The sequence below is a fragment of the Anabrus simplex genome, chromosome 5 (assembly GCF_040414725.1).
Source record: "Anabrus simplex isolate iqAnaSimp1 chromosome 5, ASM4041472v1, whole genome shotgun sequence".
NCBI lineage: Eukaryota > Metazoa > Arthropoda > Insecta > Orthoptera > Tettigoniidae > Anabrus > Anabrus simplex.
Window position 1 is genome coordinate 135,260,914 of NC_090269.1, and position 20,841 is coordinate 135,281,754.

Below are 20,841 nucleotides of genomic sequence, written 5' to 3' on the forward strand. Positions count from 1 at the left end.
CATTTAGTTTTCGATGTCAGCATTAGTTTGCCACTAACGAGGAAATAACAAATGCCTGGCAACTGAAAGGAAGTAAATGTATGAACTATTATGAATATATATGAATCTGAACGGGGTTGCAATGATAGGAAACTTGTGTAGTTGTGTGTGGGGCCCACTGTCGCCAATTCAGCGGGTTTTCTGCTAGATCCAAAGGCTTTTAATGTTAAGTTAGCAGCTGAAAATCAATGACAGCGGCTATCAGGTTTTCTGGCGGATTCTAACTTATGAATAGCTGGAATCCAGCTGGAAATATCATTGCTATTATATACGAATTTATTTACCAGTATAGTACAGACGTTAAAAAGTCATTATGGAAGAATCACTATAGGCAATATGCTGAAAATCTCTTTCTTTCTTTCTTTCTTTCTTTCTCCTATGATGAATGTTCAGTGGAGTGTTAATCAGTTTGAAGGACCCTGGCCACGCCTGGGATGTGAACCTGTACGGAAATACCTCTGGCTCTAGGACTCGGTATTTGTGTTTGTCTTGTTCTACATACAACACACCACACTACCAACCACCACAGAAACAATGCAATAGTGAATACATCCCTCAACATTGGAATTACATTAGGAAGGGCATCTGGCCATAAAACTGGGCCAAGTCCACATGATGAGTTGACCCCAATTAATTTGGAAAAAGGTCAGGAAGAAGAAGATTAATCTAAAATGGACACCACTGATATTGAACGTAACCTGAACATGTATATTGAGTATTCAGCCTGAAGGCTGGTTTGATTCTCATCAGCTCTGCCATCAGCTGTCGTAGATGGCCTATACATCACTAATGAGGCATACTAGGGAAATGAGGGAGTTGATTTTCCCGTTGCTTTGCTTACCAAGCCAGAAGTTGCTATTTCATATCAGTTTGCCGAGCCCACAGAAATGCATGCACCAACCGAACCTATGAGTGACATTTTCGTACTGTTCATTATAGGGATGAGCTGTGTTATATAATTGTATACAAAGTCATACATCTCATGTACAAAAACCCTGCAGTATTTTGCATTACATATAAAATTATCAATCATAAATATGGTGTAGTGGTATAAAAAAAGTGCATGGATATTGTTGACAAACAACACCAACAGAAACTTCTACCTTTCAATCTCAGGCTACAAGAACTTAAAACAAAGCCAAGTCAAGGGTTTAAAAGTGAACTTCAACTACAAACCTATCCGTGAAAATAATTATCTTTACATTTTCTCACATAATTGTAAGTGAATTTTTAGTATTTAGCATTATTTGGGGTGAACAATACATAAGTGAAAAAGTCTTTACTCCACTCATAAGAGATACAGAACTGTTTTTAATCACTAGTATCTCATGCTCTAAAATGAAGTATTGTTTGACAAGGAAAACATGGAACTAAGCAAATTTTTCCTTTTGTTACTGATGTTATTTACAGAAAAATAACACTGAAATCTCTGGATAAAAATTCAGAAAAAGCTGGTCTTTGCAAATGAGAAGAATATGTATAAGTTGTTCCTCCAATGTATCCTGGCCTGTACTGCTTCTTGAAAGGGCTTCTTCAAGAAAATACATAAAAAACATACAAACCATTTAAAAATATAAGCACAGATCAATTGAGTTCTACTATACCAATAAGAATTTGAATGTTTTTTCATTAATATGAGTGTCTAAAGAATTTAAAATGGCTGTCATTTCATAAAGTTAGAGATTAAAACATTAAACTTTACAAGGAAAATCATTCAAAATTAAAATTCATTCAAATATATACATGAAGAAAAGAAGTGAATATATATAATGTAAGAATATTAAATCACAATGTTCTGGAATGTTGAAACCTAATCAAAATTAAAAAGTGTAAAAAGATAGGCATTTTCAAATTTTCTTTATCTTTTAGCTGCAACTGTCTCACCATATTATTTGCTTTGTTCTTGTGGCAGCCTTGATCATTTTCAGGAAGCTAATAAAATAAAATGGAATTTGTATTTAGAACAGCAAATAACCCAACGCATTATGTGGACATAATCACTTACTCCAAAACTTCAAGATGTGGCTGAATAAAAAACCCTACAACCAACTTTGCTAGGGTATTGAACAAACAACAGCTATCAATGATGAAAAGACAATATATGACCCAACAATCCCTTACATGAGAAGTTCTTATTGGTACATGTGGTGATATTCTGACATCATTCAGGAAGTTTTGTCATGACTATGGACTACCTACGAACCTCAGAGATGACATCGTCACTACTGTCCTTAAAGAGGTAATGTCAGATTTTATTTCATCATCTACAAGTGCTCACACACGAGTGACACTTTACTAACGTATACACACTTTTCATTACTACAACAATATTATACGGGAATACACTGAAACCTATGTTGAGAAGTACTATAAAAATAAAATAAAAAATATAGAAGCTACATCTTGATATATATAGCTGAGTCAATTTAAAATACTGCAAAGAAATGTACACTTTGAAAACATCTACTGGCAATACTGATTGTTTAGGCCCCATTTGTGTCCATTTTAATAGTAACAGAAATTAATCATATACAGAATTAAAAGGTATATAAGTACAAAGATAATTTGAAAATACAGCAATACTTTTTCCTCAATGCATTTTTCATACTTTCCACGGCGGCCTCAGTTGAACAACAATCTAGCTACTTTAACTCATCGGCTGAACAAAAAAATGTTTGCTTGAAAACCAAACCTTGGAATTAAATTCACATCACAATGCTATATCGCCCCCAATGATCTACATAGTAGCATGTGGTGTATCATTTAGAACGCAAATATTTTAGTAAATTCAAAATATTATTCTATACTCTATTAACAAATAAATGAGTCGTTAATTAAATAACTACCCCCATTCAATCAACAAGAAAGTGACGAGGACGAAATATTTCTTACAGATTCATTACAGAGATTTAGTTTTGTCTAGCACGAAACATTCGGAAGATGGCAAGCAGGGTACAGTTGAGACGGGGTGCAATGGGCGCGAACATCTCAGTGGTCCCTCTCGGGACCAAGTGGGCTCACATTTCGTCCATGCGCGAGCGGACAGCCATCTCTACCACCTCAAGACTAGGATAGTCCAACTCCTTGATCAGGCACAGCACAGCAGAGAGGATGTTAGAATTCTGAAAGATAAATGAAGTAGGGTTATAAATATATATATAGTAACATTTATAAATCTGAAAACTGTAGCACAAACACAGATCTATTTTAATATGCTATAGTAACGTTTTACAGGAAAGAACTTAGTTAAGCTTTTGTTATTAAACAGAGCTGCCTAGCATGCTAGTAGGTGCAAGCTTATTTATTACAAAGAAGTGGATTTGACTCCTTGACAGGAAATACAAATTTTATAAACAACACCTCCCTCTATGCAGCAGAGGAGATTGGGAATTAAAACTGTGGGGGCAAAAAAATATACAGACAACAAACAGTACCCGGGTTTGTGGGATATAGCGGATGGAGGCTTATATATATCAAAGCTGAAAAAAGAAAAGTTTTTTGATGCTCTCTGAGCGAATTTCGACAGAGAGGTAAAGGTTGACAGTTTACCAATTTAAGTGCACTGATAATAGTTTTGAGATTTTGTTTCAATCATATGAAATGGAACTTTTACCAAAGAAACAATATTACACATTTATTACAATTAAAAAGAAGTATAGTGTGCTTATACAATTAAAATAATTTACTATTTAACAACACACTAAAAAACTGACAGACACTAAAGAGACTGCAACACTGACGAATGTGTGCAGCAAAAGGGTGAACCATACCTCAGTGTCCATGACTTTCGCAAAAAAAAAAAAAAAAAAAAAAAAAAAAAAAAAAAAAAAAAAAAAAAAAAAAAATATATATATATATATATATATATATATATATATATATATACCCTCATAGCATATGCAAAGTCTCCACGACTTGCTGTGATGCTATAGAAATTGGTTAGCCGGGACAAACCGTATTTTGTGCGTATTTCTGCTAATAAAACAACAGGGCTTGTACAAATTGCTATTTTTAATAATTCCTGTAATTCCCAGTTTCAGGTGGCTAAAATGAAAAAGAAAAAAAAAAGTAATATTTTCTCCAGAAAGTGAGGGGAGGGGGCTCGCCCTCCCTACTTGCCGCTACTGCCCCTATGGAGAGGCACATGACTTAAGTTCATATAAAAGTAATCGGAAGAAACAAATAAGTGTCAAATCAAGTTATATATTAAGAGACAGGAATATGAAATTGAATGCACAATAGGATAAACATAGTGACAAGTCAGGGGAGGAGACAGCAATAAAAAAGGAAAAGGACAGACAAAAAAACCACTGTTGTCTTCAAGCAGATGTGCTCTCTCCTCATCAACCCCAGTTCTTCTGCACTGATTTCTTCTCAGCCTCTGCAAAGCTCGTTTCCACATTCCCCACTTTATCAGGATGGTGGGCATTAATATTCAGTGAGACGCCATCTTAACAAAGCTTCCGACTTGATGTGAGAATTGTACGGTAAGAAGAAAGTTGGATAAATGCAGGAAAAGATAAGAAGCAAAAGATACAAAGAAATGAACACCAGGCTAATGCCTAGGGTCAATGCCAGCCAGTAATAGAACTACAGTAATTATTATCTCATTTTTCTAACCAAACTGCTGGAAGAGAAAAATCACAGGGAAGAAAGACTGAAGACAGTAATAAAGCATCTTAGAAAGGGAGTGGAAAAAGGAAATGAATTGTATTTTTGGTAAATCAGGTGAACTCATAATAGATCCCAGGTAATCACTGGACAGGTGGAAGGAATATTTTGAAAATCTTTCTGATGATGTTGCGAACAATCAAGCTCATGAGGAGGAAGAAAATTATGTTGGTGAGATTATGTTTGAAGAAGTGGAGAGGAAGGTAAATAAACTCCATTGTCATAAAACAACAGGAATAGAGGATTTGGACCTGAAATGGTGAAATATAGTGGGAATGCTGTGATGAAATGGCTTCACAGAATAACAAGATTAGCACGAGTGTTTGTTAGTAAAGTATCTTTTGATTGGACGAAAGAAATATTGCACCTATCTATAAGAAAGAGAACAGGAATGCTTGCAACAACTATCGAGGTATTTCAATGATCAGTATACCAGGCAAGGTATTCACTGGCATTTTGGAAGGGAGGGTATGGTGAGTGGTTAAGAGAAAGTTGGATGAAAACCAGTGTGGTTTCAAACCACAGAGGGGTTGCCTGGATTAGATTTTCAGTATGCGCCAGGTAACTGAAAAATGCTACGAGAAAAATAGACAAGTTTTGTTTATGTTTCTTAGACTAGAGAAGGCGTATGTCAGGAAAAAGATATTTGTCGTACTGGGGGACTATGGGATTAAGGGTAGATTATTAAAAGCAATCAAAGACATGTATGTTGACAAATGGGCTGCAGTGAGAGTTGAAGGTAGAATGAGCTCTTTGTTCAAGGTACTTAAAGGGTGTTAGACAAGGCTTTTTTTTTTTTTTTTTTTTTTTTTTTACACTGACACAGATAGGTCTTATGGCAACGATGGGATAGAAAAGGGCTAAGAGTGGGAATTTAGCGGCCGTGGTCTTCATTAAGGTACAGCCCCAGCATTTGCCTGATGTAAAATTGGGAAACCATGGAAAATCATATTCAGGGCTGCCAACAATGGGGTTTGGGTCCATTATCTCCTGAATGCAAGCTGATGGAGGAATTCAGTTAGGCAGTAATGTACTAAGCAGTTTTTTCTAATACGATAACTAGGTCTTGATGGGAGACTGTGCCAAAAGCCTGCAGACTAATACTGTATCTTAGAACTTGAAATTAGGTGCAAGAACAAGTATGATATGAAAATTAGCCTTTCCAAGACTAAAGTGATGTCAGTAGGTGAGAAACCTAAGAAAACAATGTCAGGTTGGGAAAACAAAGCTGGAACAGGTAGATACTTGTATTATTTAAGAAGTGCATTCTCCCAGGGTGATAGTATTGTAAGTATGACTGAAACAAGGTACAGCAAACCTGATGCAGTGACATCACAGTTGCGATGAACAGTATTCTGTAAGAAGGAACTCAGCTCCCGCACAAAACTATCTTTACACCGGTCTGTTTCAGACCACCTTTGTTTTATGGGAGTGAAAGTTGGGTGGATTCAGGATGTCTTATCCATAAGTTGGAAGCAACAGACATGAACATAGAGTGAATGATTGCTGGTTCAAACAGATTGGAACAATGGAAGGCGAGTACTTGGAATAAGTTAAAGGCTAAATTCTCCAAAAATCGTAAAAGTAGTTAGTGGGACGTAAAGCAAATAACATTCTTAAAGGCTAAATTAGGAATGAACTCTATTGATTTGGCTGCACACACAAACCAGCTTCGATGGTGGGATCATGTGAGGTGAATGGAGGAGGATAGGTTACTTAGGAGAATAATGGACTCAGTCATGGAGGGTAAGAGAAGTAGAGGGAGACCATGACAATAATGGTTAGACTCTGTTTCTAACAATTTAAAGATAAGAGGTATAGAACTAAATGAGGCCACAGAAGCTTACAGACTGAATGCTGAAAGGCATAACAGTCTATAATGAAGACGCATGCATATATTTATGTATGTATTTATTAATGTATGGATGAATGTATTGTTCTCTGAAGTACAGATATCTATAGATGTCAAAGTAAAACTCCAATTTACAAGTACACTCAATATTGTCTTAATGGAAAGGGCTCCTGTCAGGCAATGTGGGCAGTGATGCAATTTGTGGTTTCTTAGGAGGTACATACTTTCCTGGGATCTCCTGTTTCTTTGCTTTCTGACTCTTGTTGCTAGCTACTTTGACTTTTTCAATGCTGGTACAAAGATTTCTGGTGTAATCTGTACTTGAGCAAAGGAGACACAACTCCAGAGCAGCCATGGATTGAAACTTTCTCCAGGCATCTGGATAAGATAGCTTGTCCAAAGGTTTGATCTTCTGGATCTTCTTCTCCTGCTTGAATGCGAGACTCTCTTTGGAGATTGGAGCATATGCACCTGGGCAGTTGACGCACATAGGTGGTGGTGTACAGTCAACACCAGCATGCTCACCTTTCCTGCACATTCTGTAGGTCACTGAACCTTTATATCGCAATGAGGTGTGGCCAAACTTCTGGCAACTGTAGCACCTCATTGGAGCTGGAAAGTATGGCCAAACAGTCAGTCAGTACACAGAAACCTTTATTCCTTCGAGGACGGTCTTGGTGTCAAAGGTCAGAGGCTAGAAGACCTTGGTTTTGTAAATGATACCTGCCTCCTGGCTCAAAGGTTCAGAGATGTGGAAGAGAAGATTATCGTATGAAATTTTCTTCACATTTGTCCATACTGATACAATTACAATAAGTAGAAATAAGGATTCCACCTAATCAATACCTATTTATTAAGTGTGACTATTAATATATATATCACAATGCGACTATTTTTAATTATACAGCTTTAGTCTGTATACAATCAGCAGTGACGGTGCTACTGGAGACGCTATCTTCAACAACCCGTACTGGCACAATTCACAAATTTATATACAGTTTAACACCACATTGGAGCTGGAAAGTATGGCCAAACAGTCAGAAACCTTTATTCCTTCGAGCACGGTCACTCAATGTTCTACAGATGTTAATTAACCACATCTCATTTTCAAATTTCTGGAAAATGATACAAGTTTACAAATTAAACACAGGCAATTTCTCTTCAGCATTATCTTATTATGCAGTTCGTGGGTTTCAACTGATAGCACTCTGCGACATTCATGACTATAGTGAATGCTGAAATTCTCATAAACATACTTTCCACAAACTCTAATCAAATGAGAAGAATTTGACATTCATCAAAATATTATTTTATTCAATGTGAACGTCATTAGAAGTAATTTTAATTTCAGTCCAGCCCCGCGGGGTAGGGGGCAACGCGTCCACCTGTCACCCGGCCGGATCAGGGGTTTTTAATTGCAAATGATTAATATCCCTGGTCTGGGGACTGGGTGTTTGTGTCGTCCTTAATGTTCCTTGCCTCACATTCAACACACTACACTTCCACAATTCCACTTACATGCAGGTTCGTCCCATATGGTGAAAGTAGTGGCAAAAGATTATTTGTAGAGGTCAACACCACAAACAAATATCATTTAATAAAAGATAAAAAATAATTTAATTTCAAGAATTCACACTTGTTGTAATGTCACCAGATGCAAAATTTTACTTCTTTAAGACACATCGAACTTCATAACACAGCTCAAGGGCACATCACCCAATTTTAATGTATAAGTTTTGTCATTGTTTTATGTATATGTGAAAAGTACTCCGCCACTATCCGGTCTTAAGTCCGGAATGAGAAAGGAGGAGGTTTGCTGGTCTGGCACCGGGTGTTGGGCGGTGGGGAATAACCTGAATCCCTAAGGGGGCCAACGGCTTCGGGCGAACGAGCACCTTTATGTGGGGTGATGGTCCCCACAGTGGAGGAAATGCCACTCGAATCCATTATGCAGCGTCTGTTCTCCAGGTTAGGGGCGGCTACACAAGGCATCTGTACTCCATAGGAGCGGCCTCATTATCACCTCACTGGATCACATCCAGAGTTGTAATTCGGGACCTAGTTCTACACAGGTGACATCTTGACGGTCAACCATGGAAAGTCTTCTAAGGAATACTCCACCGGCTGAACCAAGAGTTCAGAGAAGGCAGCATTTGGATATGATGGGCTGCCACTTAAAAGATACTGTGAAGTCAGAGGTATGGCAATACCCCAGTACTACATACACGAATGAGAAAATCACGAATCAAACCAAAGCAGATAACCTACTTCTCTACACACAAAATAAACTCACTCATGCAAACTAATTAACTAAAAGTGATCACCGACATAATGGACTAACACAAAATTCTTATCATGGGATTGCAGGAAATTAGAAAAAATGACCAGGATGCCTTGGAATCTCAAGGGTACAGATTTTATAAAGGTATACCCGGGAAGAGAGTGATGAATTTCCCCACAATTTGGGACAGGATTTTTGGTCAGCCTTAAAATAAACTCAGTTCAAGAATTCAAATCACAGTCTCCACTACTCTCAACGCTCACCTTAAAGGCATCTAATAAAATCTATACTATAACAAATGCCCATGTTCCTACTAATGATAAAAAAACAACTCAAAAGACCATGAGGAAAACATTAATTATCATCATCTATGTAGTTATGTACGGACTTTATTTGGTATAAATCGTGGTTGTATCATTTATTATTTGTGTGTTGTATGATCTGTCCTGTGTAACAGAACATGTGAGGTTATGTCATGGTACTTCTTCTGTATCTTTGTTAATACGACTATTTGATGTAAGAACACGCAATTAACAGTATATAATTTATCATTACCTGTAAATATGATGTATAAATTTGATGTAATGTTGTGCAACACAAGGTAAGAGTCTAGAACAACGCACCTTTGTCATTCGAGTTTTACAGAATGTTCTATTCATTTGTACAGCGGATATTGGAGACTCGAGAAGATACGTGAAAGCATGTTATGTCATACTTTTCTGGAATCCTGGCCAGATAAGGTATATAATAGGATGGTCTTGGGTAGTTGAGTTGTTAGTGAGAGATGCTGGTTGAGTTAAGTAGGCCTAAGTGAACTCATGTTGTGGTTATGTTGTGTTGGTAGTGTTCTGTAGTTGGTCGACATGCTAATGTGGCAGCCGATTGAGTTCAAGATGGTGGTTCATTTGATGTGCAACTATTAATGTGTATATAATTTGTAAATAAAACAGTGTACACAATTGACAGCATCTAATGTGTGCATGTTTGTGAATACAATTCAACTTCAAAATTTTCTTCAAAAATGCTTCATTAACATAACAAAACGTTGAATTAAAACTCTGTGAAACTTTCTGTTTTGGTAGCTTAATTACAAGTAAAATAATAATTCCTTTTACTCTAAGATTAATTAAACTTTCAATATTACTTTCAATGAACACATAAGAGAAAGAGGTTTACCATGGTTACGAGTTTGTCAATATGGGAACCAGAAAAATTCTACAATATAGGACCCCCTGAAGACAGGAGAGACTATGGGTCCTAGGAACGAAAAAGTTGCCCAAGTTTCAGTTTTTTAAAATCTTGGCATGTAAATCTTTCATATTTCCACCACCTCAATGAACATTTTAGGCAATACCGTTTCCAAAATCCTCCACCACTGTTTCATATATCCTTCAGATTCTATTGTATATACATATTTCTTAATGAACACCATCACCATTATCTTTAGGGAAGCATCCATAGTCGATGGTTTCTCACCGAGGAGTCCGAGATTCAAATCCTGACCAATACATGCAAGATTTTTGAAATGAAAAGTCACATTCATGTAATTTGAATTCTACATCAAACTGGAGGTCCCATGGCTATGAGAATGATATCAATGGTCACGTAAAGCTTGCTTTATCTTTAGAGCCAGTGTTCAAGCCCGTTCAAATTTTAGATTTCTCTAGTGGGCCCTTGCTTTTGGCTCTACTCTGATTCATTTCTTCCTCTGTTTCTACTAACTTCTGTACATTGCTTATAACTGATTGTCCTTCAATCTTTGACATCTTTCTACTATGAATATCAGTTTTCGGTCTTGCCACCAACAGATGGCTGATCAATCTTCGCATGTGGTCAATGCAATTGCTGTTGCTGATACCCTCTCACATCAGAAAATTTCTCAATTGATGAAGATGTAGAAAGAGCAAAAGCCACAAATAGGTTAAATGATTTCTTTTTCTTGTTTTACACTTGGCGTAACGTTGCACCGACACACATGGGTCTTATGGCGACAATGGGATAGGAAAGGGCTAGGAGTGGGAACGAAGCAGCCATCCGAGTAAGTTGGCCGTGCAGTTAGGGTCACGCATCTGGGAGCTTGCATTCGGGAGATAGTGGGTTCGATCCCCACTGTAGGCAACCCTGAAGATAGTTTTCCATGGTTTCCCCATTTTCACAACAGGCAAATGCTAGGACTATAAATTAACTAAGGCCACGGCTGTTTGCCTCCCACTCCTAGCCCTTTCCTACCCCATCGCCACCATAAGACCTATCTGTGTCGGTGCGGCGTAAAGCAAATTGAAAAAAAAAATCTTTGATCGGAATATTGCAGCTCTATTGCACTTTTTAAAAAATGTTTGCAGTGAGAATCAAAACGATATCTCCCATTCACACTGAACGTCACATGACATTACCGATGAGCATTCTTTGTTTCGGCTGACTACCTATATGTTACAAAAAACAAAAACTGCAAATATCTTTCAAAACACCAGAGAAAAAGTGTCTAACAACCCTTAGGTGAGACACACTCTACGTTTCCTTTCAAGTTCTCATTTTTCCATACTGTGTAGTAGTAGTAGTAGTAGTAGTAGTAGTAGTAGTAGTAGTAGTAGTAGTAGTAGTAGTATCATCATCATCATCATCATCATCATCATCATCATCATCATCAGCCCGTTCTGTAACTGCTTGACGGCATGACATCAGAATGGAGTAATGTGTTCTACGGTATCCCTTTCAGAACAGTACCAACAACCATCTCCCTGCGTCTTTCTGATCTTCATGGCATATACGCCAAATCTTCCATGTCCTGTCAGGATGTGCGACAGATGTCTATGTCTACATTTAAGCCAGCTTCCTATGTCGGGTATTAGCTTTTTTGTCCATTGGCCAACATCCGTTGCACCATCCCAACGGCCTTGCCGGCTGGTTCCTCAAGGCTTTCTTTTCTTCAGCAGATATAGCCGCACCCCTTTCATGCCAAAGTTTTCTCTCTACCATGAGGAGGTCAATGGGAATACTGGCAGCTACAACTTGTAAAGCTGCTGTTGAAACAGTTCGACCCAGCTCGATAGCTGCAGTCACTTAAGTGCGGCCAGTATCCAGTATTCGGGAGATCGTGGGTTTGAACCCCACTGTCGGCAGCCCTGAAGATGATTTTCCGTGGTTTCCCATTTTCACACCAGGCAAATGCTGGGGCTGTACCTTAATTAAGGCCACAGCCACTTCCTTCCCACTCCTAGCCCTTTCCTGTCCCATCGTCGCCATAAGACCTATCTGTGTCGGTGCGACACAAAGCTAATAGCAAAAAAAAAGAAACAGTTCGATATGCACAGATAATGAATAGGTGGAATAAATGAACTTCAATATTTATTTGACTTCATTGTACATTTCAATATGGACCTAAACATGAGAATTATAACATTTAATGCACAAATAATTCTGAGCAGCATTTTCCTCTGTACTCTTTTCATAGCTCTTCAGTGAATCTTCCTCCTGAGTGCATTGTGCCAGATAGGTGCAGCATAAAGTAAAATGGAATATACTGCAGAGCACATAATCTGTCTCTTAACTGTTCTTGGTCCCCCGATGTTAAGCATAAGTCTAGCTAATGCCAATGCCTTCTTCTCTGCCTTTTGAGTTACTGCCTTCGCATGTGCACCAAATGTGCAATTCCTGTCAATAAGAATCCCAAGGTATCGTACAGACTTCCCAGGGATAATTACTGTATCATTTAATAAGAAGCAGACATTCTTCCAATTCCTGAAACCTTTCAAAATTACAGCCTCAGTCTTATGTGGAGCCAGTCTCAATTTATTATTTACCATCCAAAAGTTAACTTGTCTCAGTAGTAGTAGTAGCAGCAGCAGTAGTAGTAGTAGTTTCTTGTTTTGTTCATTTAATTCTTCTATTAACTCCTCCAAGCCTCCTGTCTTCAGATATACCTATATTTTACACATTAATGTTCCATGATTACTAGCAAGTTTAGTGTTATACTTTACACAAAATGTTTATAAAATTGGAGACAATATTTTGACATTTTAAGACTTTTAGCAAAATCATGAAGCAAATAAGCAAGCTTGGAGTTTTACATACATACATACATACATACATACATACATACATACATACATACATACATACATACATACTTCATTATATACTGTTATGCTTTTCAGAGTTTAATCTGCAAGCCTCTGTGAATAACTGAAGGCCTCCACAAACCCCTATATATAAAACTAGCTCTGTGGCATTTTTTAGTTCCATACCTCTTATATTTAAACCATTAGAAACTAAGTCTACCCATCATTGTCTTTGTCTCCCTCTACTTCTCCTACCCTTCATGATTGTCTCCACTGTTCTCCTAGGTTAACCTTCCCTCCGCTATGGAGTTTTACATATATGTCAATTTTAGTTCAAAAACCACGAGACCTAAACTTTTATGTAGAATCTGACCAATTTATAACTGTTAGGTTCTTCAGCCTGTCAAAACTAAGTTATTCCATTTATTTTCCCAATATAATATTGTTGTGACCATGTATATTATATTGTGCATATTAAACATTTTTATCATTAATTGTGAACTCTTAACTGTCAGGCTCCTTTCACACAATCCACTTGCTTTCCACACCATGCCATGCCATGCCACTTCTCAGTCACTGTTTACCCTTCCTGTCCACTTCCAGCAACTTGCTGGCAACTTGTAGTCCCCACCACATCTTTTCAGTCTCAGTTTTACTTTGGACCATGGACGTGAAAGTTATCCTCGGGATTTATGTTCGTACGAAAAGAAGGTTGAGAAAAAGAAAAGTACTAGGGTTCATTGGATCAATCCACTGAATTCTTATCACCTAGAAGAAGGAGCTCATTGTTTTCTTCTAGATGAACGAACCAGTCATCCAAAAAAGTTCTTTAATTACTTTCGTACGAGTGCAAATTCGTTTGATGAACTGCTGTCAAACCTTGAACCAAGTTTACAGCGTCAGGACACCAACATGAGAAAATGTACTCCACCGACACTTTGAGACAAACTTCCTACTTGTGATGCGCTTGAGAACGGTTGGCTGTTGAGAGAGCTCTTGCGTTATTGTAGTGATAAAGTAGTGAAAACCTATTGAAATAGCTAAATTTTGTGTATATCTGATTCATTTAGTGCTGTTTATATAGTGGTGTTTAGTGCTTGTTGGTAGAAATTGGGAGTAGTGATATTTATTTAAATTTTGTAACAAATAATTCAGTTGGTCTTCAGTAAATTACGTTTTCTAGGTTAAGTAGGCTAGCTAGGTGTACCTTGTTTCGATTTTAGGTTTAGGAAATATTTTAGGTAATAATATTAACTTTAAAAATATTTGTAAATATCTGTAGGTTCGTTGGTTATACTTACAAAGGCAGATTATCATAAGGAATAGTACCGTGACTTCTGCAGCAACTTCTCCGGTATTTCGTATAGATATCCGTTCAAACTATCGCAAAGATAGTAATTTACTACATTAAAAAACACGATACGCCTGTAAACTTCCATTCAAAAAGAAGTTAAAGACATTACATGGTAATAGTTAACAGTCGTCGTATTGTTATTGATTACTGTCGCTCCTCATATTCAAATACTGCATTGTTGGCTACAGTCATGAACAAAGGGTGTAGTGTAGTCAAGTGAATATAAATAAAAATCGGCTGACCTTGTATTCCATTCATTTGTACTTCTGAGTAGGTAGTTAAAGTACCCATAATTTATATTTCGCTCCCTCGATCTTTCAGTATTTATGAGCGGTTAGCTAATAATAATAATAAAGTTCATATACCCCAGTAATTGCAGTTCAAGTCCCTGGAGTAGTAGTAGTTTTGATAGAAATATTTGAGAAATTACTGTAGACAACCTCGTATTTTTCAGTAGGCCTAATTAAGGACACTTTCATTCTCCGTCCCGTGGAGTACGGAAAATAATAGTAATCCACCAGCTGTAATAATCACATAACCACATTTCAGTAGAATTGTAGTGAAGATAAGGTATAATATATTAGATAGTATCTTGCCAGGTATATTCGTGTTTTTCTTCATGTACAGCAATCCTTTCGATACTTAAGCATTTAACCAAACGCAGTGTAGTGTAGTGTAGTGTAGATACATTGTAGTATAGATACAGTACATTTAGATAGTGCCGTATCTTGCCTGCTATATTCGTGTGTTATTTTTCGTGTATCTATTAGACCGTAATACTAATAATAATTTGTCTAAGCATTTAGCTTCGTTGGTAATCTTTGAGTACAGTAGTTCTTGCAAATTTCATTTCTGTTGTGCTTAGTTTAGTGACATACGGCACGGTACCGGTATCGTAATTAGGATACGTCTGAAAGTAGTTTAAAATTACTGTAGTGTACTGTACAGTAGTATATGAGTAATATCCTATTAGAATTTAGTGTGATTATTTTATTATTGTAAAATATTTGTGTAGTACTGGTGTAGTAGAGGTATCCGTAGAAACTCTTACTAAAATACTGTTGTAATTAGAATAGGCTTAATTGCAGTTTGGAATTGTGTAGTTCTTGTGTAGGCTATTACTTTCGATATTCAGTAATTAACAGCAGTTTTTATCCTGTCAGGGGTTGTAGGATTAAAAAAAATAGAACACGACTAAGTAGTATTGTAGTGTTGTCGTATATTAATTACCTTATTGTTGTGTACTATCCCAGACAATATATCCCTCCGTTCATTTATTTTTTGCAAATAAGATATTTTATTTTTAATTTCATTTTTTTCCCAGTAAAGAATGGCTAAGGAGCGCGAGTGTACTTACTGTGAGTGTGGTGAGGCATTGAGGGGTATGAGGGAGGAGTTGGAAAGTTTGAGGGAGATAATTAGGATTCTCACAGAAGACAGGAAGGAAGATAGGACTCCCTCAAACAATGTACAGGTTACAGTAGGTGTACAAGAGGGAGGGGAAGGAAAGGGAGGATTTGTAGAAGACAGGTGGTCTAATGTTCTAAGGGGAAGGAGATTGCAGGCTAAGGGCTCTATTCAGGATCAGAATTCAGGACAGGTGTCTGTGCGAAATCAGTACGAGTCACTCCAGGTAGAACAACAGAGGGAAGATGAGGGACAGGGAACTGTTGCTGAGATGTGTGGAAGTAGGAGGAAGGGAAAAGGTAGGATAGGAAAATGTAGAGTAGAGGATAGGAAAAGACCGGTGGAACAGGTTCATGGGAAGGAGAAAAGCGAGGAGGAAGTAGCTTCTGTAGCTATCAGGAAAGACAGGGCTGACCAGGAGATAAGGGGGTCAAATGAGGTGGGTAGGGTTGAGGCTCTGGTCATGGGGGATTCCATCGTTAGACATGTGGGGAAAGTGTGTGTAGGAGAAGGAACCAGGGTAGAATGTTATCCAGGAATTAGGTTGAGGCAGATGTTGAGGAAAGTAGAAGATAGGGAGGAGGGGAAGGAGAAGGTGGTAGTGTTTCACGTTGGTACCAACAACGTAAGGCAAGCTGATATAAGTACCAACATAGTTGGAGATCTGTGGGATCTGGTAAATGCAGCACGGGTGAAGTTTAAGAAAGCGGAGATTGTTATTAGTGGAATACTGCGTAGGAGGGATACTGACTGGAGGGTGATTGGGGATTCAAATGGGACTATGGAGTGGGTATGTGGGAAACTGGGAGTGAAATTTCTAGATCCTAATGGGTGGGTAGGAGATAGGGATCTGCGCTCAGATGGCCTTCATTTAAACCGCAGTGGTACGTATAAGTTAGAAAATTTGTTTGGAAGGGTAATAGGGAGGTACATTCAGGGAAACGGGATGGCCTAGGGAGTGGTGATAAGGGAAAAGGGAACTGGAAATCAAGTAGGGATGACATAAAATTGTTAATGTTGAACTGTAGAAGTATTGTAAGGAAAGGAATAGAATTAAGTAATTTAATAGATATATATATTTACCAGATATTGTAACAGGAGTTGAATCATGGCTGAGAAATGATATAATGGATGCAGAAATTTTCTCACGGCACTGGAGTGTGTATCGTAGAGATAGGATAGGAAGGGTGGGAGGGGGAGTGTTCATTCTGGTGAAAGAAGAATTTGTAAGCTACGAAAAAGTTAAAGATGAGACACACGAAATTCTAGGTGTAAGGCTCATTTCTAAAGATAATAGGCAACTTGATATATTTGGAGTGTACAGATCGGGAAAGGGTAGCACTGACGTGGATTCGGAATTATTTGATAGGATAGTCAGCTATGTGGGAAACGACATGGAAAGAAATGTGATTGTAGCGGGAGATCTGAATTTGCCAGATGTCAATTGGGAAGGAAATGCGAACGACAGGAAGCATGACTAACAAATGGCAAATAAGTTAATATGGGAAGGACAGCTGATTCAGAAAGTGATGGAACCAACCAGAGGGAAAAATATCCTGGATGTCGTGCTGATAAAAACAGATGAGCTCTATAGGGAAACTGAAGTAATAGATGGTATTAGTGATCATGAAGCTGTTTTTGTGGTAGTTAAAAATAAATGTGATAGAAAGGAAGGTCTTAAAAGTAGGACTGTTAGGCAGTACCATATGGCTGATAAAGCAGGCATGAGACAGTTTCTGAAAAGTAACTATGATCGGTGGAAAACGGTAAATAAAAATGTAAACAGACTCTGGGATGGGTTTAAAGAAATTGTTGAGGAATGCGAAAACAGGTTTGTACCATTAAGGGTGGTAAGGAATGGTAAAGACCCACCTTATTATAATAGAGAAATAGACTAAGAAGGAGGTGCAGACTGGAAAGAAATAGAGTTAGAAATGGCTGTGGAAGTAAGGAGAAATTGAAGGAACTTACTAGAAAATTGAATCTAGCAAAGAAGGCAGCTAAGGATAACATGATGGCAAGCATAATTGGCAGTCATACGAATTTTAGTGAAAAATGGAAGGGTATGTATAGGTATTTTAAGGCAGAAACAGGTTCCAAGAAGGACATTCCAGGAATAATAAATGAACAAGGGGAGAGGACATTCCAGGAATAATAAATGAACAAGGGGAGTGTGTATGTGAGGATCCTCAAAAGGCAGAAGTATTCAGTCAGCAGTATGTAAAGATTGTTGGTTACAAGGATAATGTCGAGATAGAGGAGGAGACTAAGGCCAAAGAAGTAATAAAATTTACATATGATAACAATGACATTTACAATAAGATACAAAAGTTGAAAACTAGAAAAGCAGCTGGAATTGATCCGATTTCTGGGGATATACTAAAGACAATGGGTTGGGATATAGTACCATATCTGAAGTACTTATTTGATTATTGTTTGGTCGAAGGAGCTATACCAGATGAATGGAGAGTTGCTATAGTAGCCCCTGTGTATAAAGGAAAGGGTGATAGACATAAAGCTGAAAATTACAGGCCAGTAAGTTTGACATGCATTGTATGTAAGCTTAGGGAAGGCATTCTTTCTGATTATATTAGACATGTTAGTGAAATTAATAACTGGTTCGATAGTAGGCAATTCGGTTTTAGGAAAGGTTATTCCACTGAAGCTCAACTTGTAGGATTCCAGCAAGATATAGCAGATATCTTGGATTCGGGAGGTCAAATGGACTGTATCACGATTGACCTGTCTAAAGCATTTGATAGGGTGGATCATGGGAAACTACTGGCAAAAATGAGTGCAATTGGACTAGACAAAAGAGTGACTGAATGGGTTGCTATATTTCTAGAAAATAGATCTCAGAGAATTAGAGTAGATGAAGCTTTATCTGACCCTGTAAAAATTAAGATGGGAATTCATCAAGGCAGTATTATCGGACCTTTATGTTTTCTTATATATATATAAATGATATGAGTAAAGGAGTGGAATCGGAGGTAAGGCTTTTTGCGGATGATGTTATTCTTTATAGAGTGATAAATAAGTTACAAGATTGTGAGCAACTGCAACGTGACCTCGAAAATGTTGTGAGATGGACAGCAGGCAATGGTATGTTGATAAACGGGGTTAAAAGTCAGGTTGTGAGTTTCACAAATAGGAAAAGTCCTCTCAGTTTTAATTACTGCGTTGATGGGGTGAAAGTTCCTTTTGGGGATCATTGTAAGTATCTGGGTGTTAATATACGGAAAGATCTTCATTGGGGTAATCACATAAATGGGATTGTAAATAAAGGGTACAGATCTCTGCACATGGTTATGAGGGTGTTTAGGGGTTGTAGTAAGGATGTAAAGGAGAGTTCATATAAGTCTCTGGTAAGACCCCAACTAGAGTATGGTTCCAGTGTATGGGACCCTCACCAGGATTACCTGATTCAAGAACTGGAAAAAATCCAAAGAAAGGCAGCTCGATTTGTTCTGGGGGATTTCCGACAAAAGAGTAGCGTTACAAAAATGTTGCAATGTTTGGGTTGGGAAGAATTGAGAGAAAGAAGAAGAGCTGCTCGACTAAGTGGTATGTTAGAAGTAACTATTCTCATTTTGGTTCCGTATTGAAGTTGACGTATGAACAGGTGGACTTATAATATTGTAATAATATTTGAGACATAAGTGGTATGTTCCGAGCTGTCAGCGGAGAAATGGCGTGGAATGACATTAGTAGACGAATAAGTTTGAATGGTGTTTATAAAAGTAGGAAAGATCACAATATGAAGATAAAGTTGGAATTCAAGAGGACAAACTGGGGCAAATATTCATTTATAGGAAGGGGAGTTAGGAATTGGAATAACTTACCAAGGGAGATGTTCAATAAATTTCCAATTTCTTTGAAATCATTTAGGAAAAGGCTAAATGCAGATCAGTATTGATTGATTGATTGATTGATTGATGCACACAACGTTCACCATCTGAATGACTGATTTAGTGAGCTACCAGTATGGCCTTGCTACCTATACATAATTTCTGTAAATAAAACACTGGTAGTTCTCACGAATAAGAAAATGTTATGTAATTTAATTGGAAACAATTCTTTTGAAATAAAGACTGCTAAAAACCTTGATTAATTCTTTTTTCAATGACATACGATATTGTAATATTGAATAAAAATAGTTAACATATACAATACTATTGTCTTTCCTAAATCCTCTCGTTTTGGAGTCGTCCATTTCGGCAAAATTAGGGATCACCTCATGGGAAACTTCATTCCACATTTTAAGTTTTTCAATTTTATTTGAATTGTCCGTCATTTGTAAATCCCACAGATAAGGAAGATTTTGTAATTCTATTATTAACTTTTCAACATCTATGAATGGAACCAACATTTTCAAACAAAAACTTTGAATTTGTGGCGCACACAATGTTGACCATCTGAACGAACTAATCTGATTAAGGGCCTGTACTACGACTGTCAGGCTGCAGTTTTGCAAACTAGAAGTTAAATATTTTCTTGCGTACTACCAACGAATTTTAACGGCGGGATTGTAATGCGGAAGATGTAGTATCATTTTTATTGGGTTGGTAATAAGGTTACTGAAAATATAGTGAAATTTAGCGTGGTGGTATATGTGTTCCCTGGTGTTTTCGTTTGTTTAGCTCTATTCCTTTTGAAATTGTATTACTAGAATCCAATATCAGACTCTTATTAAGCTATAATGTGGAAGTCCAGGTCAAAAACAGAATTAGGACTGAAATATACACATACGAAGAAATGTTAAAATTAATTAACTGTATAACTAAACAAACTGTTATAGAAAATAAAAAGACTAAAAATGTAACCTGGACGCAAAAGTTAAGATTCAGGTTATGTATCTTTTTTGTCTAGTACTATTTACGAGGTTGCGCGTTACGACGAAAGTAAAGTTTATATTCGTAATTAATGCCACTGATGCAGCGTGGGATCATTAATTTTATTATTAATTCAATTTATTGTTTGCTCATTGAATAAGTAGTTAAGTTTCTTTCTTTTCAATACAATGTGAGAATAGGAACTGGCAAGCATTTATCTCACTTTCGCGTAAATACTTTTGTAGCAAGTTGTTATGAAGTAAAAGAAATATAAACTCCTTACTCCTTAAATCCTCATTCGACGGACGAATAGCCATGAACAACGTCGTATACTTTAACTCCATATG

General features: G+C 37.3%; 1 protein-coding gene across 1 annotated transcript in view; it reads right to left on the reverse strand.

The window, feature by feature from the left end:
- Positions 1–387: 387 nt before the first annotated feature.
- LOC136874690 (cilia- and flagella-associated protein 410) overlaps positions 388–20,841 on the reverse strand; it is a 366,316-nt gene continuing 345,862 nt past the window's right edge. The window contains exon 8 of the mRNA XM_067148329.2: positions 388–3,161. Coding sequence (XP_067004430.1) covers positions 3,057–3,161 — 105 coding nt within the window. The 3' untranslated portion in view covers positions 388–3,056. The remainder of the gene's footprint in view (positions 3,162–20,841) is intronic.